Source organism: Gavialis gangeticus, unplaced genomic scaffold (genome assembly GCF_001723915.1).
Source record: "Gavialis gangeticus isolate Ggan-Ray unplaced genomic scaffold, GavGan_comp1, whole genome shotgun sequence".
NCBI lineage: Eukaryota > Metazoa > Chordata > Crocodylia > Gavialidae > Gavialis > Gavialis gangeticus.
In genome coordinates, this window is record NW_017729033.1 from 85061124 (window position 1) to 85064865 (window position 3742).

Sequence of the window (3742 nt, forward strand, 5' to 3'; positions counted from 1 at the left end):
CCTTTTAAAAAAAATCAATTTTGCAATATAACACATGCATAAATGGACTTGAAACAGTTTATCAATGAAGTATGAGCCAAAAATGAAACCAGAGAGAGCAGGCTTTTTGTTACACTGGACACAATGATTCAGGAGCCCTGCAAGCAAGTGAAATTTGTGTACGTGAGGTTATTTTCCCCAACATATATTCTCCTGTGGGTCTGGTGTAGCAGTAAATATTGATAATAGGAGAGGGATGGTTTGTGCTGGTCATTGTACAAACATAAATAAGAGACAGTCTACCCCAGGGTTAGGATTTGGGAAATAGAAGACTTTGGGAGGTTTTGATTTATGAAATTTCTGAATCGGTCTGTGGAAAGGGAAGAAATTCTTACAAGCAGACACCTGTTAGGGCAAAAAGCAGGGAATTTGGCCCTCTACTTCAGCTTAGGTGTGGCAGCACCAAGGTCCACACACAGGATAACTTGCCCTACCCAGAGGCAGGGAAAATCTGTATACATGGAGCTTTCTATAACTGACTAGACTGCTTCTAGTATCACAAGCAAGCTCATTTAAAGAGAGAGAGGTACATGGAAAAATATCACCTGCCACCACACACATATGATCATTCTGGTGGGACAGTGGCAGCCAGAAGTCCCTTCTGGCCCCATGCATGCCACTGACATGAGCACCTGACTACTTTGTTATGCCTCTGGTCGAGCAATACCAAACCATGAAAACTTCCCTTACCGTTCCTTGCAAAAATAAGTTCTTAAAGGCTGTTCACAGAGCTGAAAACATCATGCACTTTATTAAAGCAGTTATGTTGGCAGTAACCAACATGGAAGAAGCTTCTGTTAGATGCTTCTTTCTTTAAAACTGAAGGACAAAATTAATAGGGGGAAATACTGTAAAATGTCCAAGATTCTAATGTTGTCAAATTAAAAAAAGTTTTAAAAAGTGGATTAATTTTCACTGTATTTTCTAACAAGCAGCCCAGTCTTTTACAGTGTTCATTATCCTTTAGTCTGTTGCTTCACTGGGGTGGAATGGTACCCAGTACTTCATAGGCAAATCCCCAAAAGAACAGTGTAGTTATCATGGGCTTTTACGCTCTGTAGTTGAAGTGCTAACCATGATCATTACATTTCTATTTCTGACATGTCATCAGTGTCATTGCCTGAAAAACAGTTTAAAAGTCTGTAATCTGCAGCTGGCCTTTTAATATAAAACATAGCCAAATAAAAAAATCTGGAATGCTCTGTTTATATCTTCATATCTGTGTGGTAACTACATTCTTTAAGGCAGCAACTGTTTTAGGAAAAAAATGTATATATGTGAAGTTTTAAGCAATGGGTGAAAACGGTCTTTCTATGAATAGAGTATCTTTCATTGAGTATCATCAACATGCTTTACTACAATGAGACTTTCAAAAGTCAGCCAGCAGTGGCTTAGCTTTGCTCCCATTAAAGTCAGAACTCCTGCTGAGCTTAATTAGCAGGGGAAAAGTTAAGCCACCAGTGAATGCATTTGATACCCCACTTATATAAGTGGTGGCATCCCCTTTTGATAGATAAACAGAGGACCAAGCTTAAGTTGTTTGCGGAAGGTCACCCAGTAAGTCAGTGGCAGAGAGAAATACAGTTTTTGAATTCAGCAGTTCTGGGACCTATTGCCCTTCTGTTGCCAACCAGGACACACTGCCTCTTTTCTTAGGTTTAAAGCGTGTATTCCTAAATTCAGTAAGACAGATTTTTCAGTACACAGTGGTTCTTCTATTTACAAACAGCTTGAAGAGTGTTCATACACCAGCGATGTTATCTGCTTGCTTGAAATAGCAACTATGTATTACTAACAGTATTATTCCCTTCTAAGAGTGCATTTTGTAAATTTGGGATTTGATGGTGGGTTTTTTTATTTTGTTTTGTTTTCTGTGATAAATAAAATGTTGAGGCTATGTGAACCAATTTTTGTAAATTACAGATTGTTTCCCTTTTCCTTACAGAAAGCAGTAGAAAAAATTATTGCAGTTGGCTGGGACATCTTTCAACCCTTTCTTTTTGGTTTAATTGGAGCAGAAATATCTGTTATGTCTCTCAGACCTGAAACTGTTGGTAAGACCAGTTATTTTGCTCAGTGTCCTTTCTGCCATAAGACACTCTTCCAAATAGCCATGGGACCCATTAGTCTCTAGGTTATGCCTTATATCTACAAACTTGTATCCTTCATTTTGTGCTTAAGGCATCTGTCTGGGATATTTTAGGATCAGAAAATCTTGTATATGTGCAGAAGGCTAGACTAGATGACCCTTGTGGTCCCTCCAGTGTTATAATTCTGTGATTGTAACAAACATTCTCCTGAGCCCCTGATTTGTGGAATGGAAGGTTGCAAATATAACCATTTCTTCAAATGCTGGAAAAAGTTTTCGTATTGGTATTGTAGATAGAATTGTAAGTAAAGTCATACATTATGTAGCTGATCCTGTACTCTTAACCAGGACAAACTGCTTGTTTCCTTCAGTGGGAGTTTTACTTGAGTTACAGAATACTTAGTGTGCTGAAAGTATAATTTGTACAAATGCACAATTGCTTATTTTAAGTGATTATTAATCTATCAGAGTAACTTCTTGAATAGCCGCTGCCCTGATTCTGATGTATTTCCTGCACAGTCTAATCAACAATCACTGATAATCTATAGTTTTGTAAAATACATTGAACCACCTGGAATGATTTCATTTCTAATATTCTTTGTATCACAATTCTTTGTATTTAAATAAACAAACAAAAAGCAAAATCATTAATCTAAAGATTTAAAAACCATACCCTTTCTTAAGAGTGCTAGCTAAGTTTGTTTTTGTTTCCACTATAGGGCTCTGTATTGCTACACTGGGTGTTGCGTTAGTTGTACGAGTCATGGCTACGTTTCTGATGGTATCTTTTGCTGGATTTAACTTCAAGGAGAAAATATTTGTTTCGTTGGCATGGATCCCCAAAGCCACTGTCCAGGTAAAAAATGCAGGTGGTAGAAATGTAGTATTGAGGGGATCAGTGTAGACACCAGATTTGACTCTTCCCCTCACACCAGTTTTATACCAATCTGAACGCATTGACTTCAGCAGAGTTTCCCCTGATTTGCACAGGTGTAAGTGGGAGGAGGGTCAGGCCCATTATTTGTTCTGTGTAGTTCTTTGTAATGGTAAATTCTGAGTTTGTATGTTTTCTTTTTTGTTGTTGTTGAAACCAGTACAGTTCTAGTGCTTCAGACTAATGGGCATAATAGCCATGAACATTGCTGCTGCCCACAACATGTTGAAACCTTATCAGAGCCTCCTAAGGACAGCAGTTTAATCAAAATTACTTGCATATACAAATATTCTCTTATTTTTTTAATCTCAGTGTGAGTACTCCTAAAATACCACCACTTTATTTTATTTTCTCTGGCAGATTTCATGTGCTCTCATAGAGCTTCTTTTCCTCTGTGATATACATGTATACCCAGCTTGAAGTGAATGGAGGGCTTTACTGGAAAAGGGACAACTCGTGTCATTGCTCTTGAACATGGGTCTCTGATGAACTGCTCATTTTGCAAATAGAAATTAATAACTAGAAAAGTAAAATACTGAATTGAAAGAAATCTTTATATAAAGAACTGAAAGAGAATTTAAGAAATGGACTTTGCCTCCATTTTCCTGACTAGGAACCGGGTCACCCCTTCTACTCGGATCCCCGTAGGCCCCAGGGGAGGCGCACCCAGGCCTAGGGTC

General features: G+C 38.2%; 1 protein-coding gene across 1 annotated transcript in view; it reads left to right on the forward strand.

Annotated features, from left to right (window-relative positions):
- Positions 1 to 3742, forward strand: part of SLC9B2 (solute carrier family 9 member B2) — a 31151-nt gene that overhangs the window by 24733 nt on the left and 2676 nt on the right. The window contains exons 10-11 of the mRNA XM_019526269.1: positions 1985 to 2093; positions 2848 to 2984. Of these exons, the coding sequence (XP_019381814.1) occupies positions 1985 to 2093; positions 2848 to 2984 (246 nt within the window). The remainder of the gene's footprint in view (positions 1 to 1984; positions 2094 to 2847; positions 2985 to 3742) is intronic.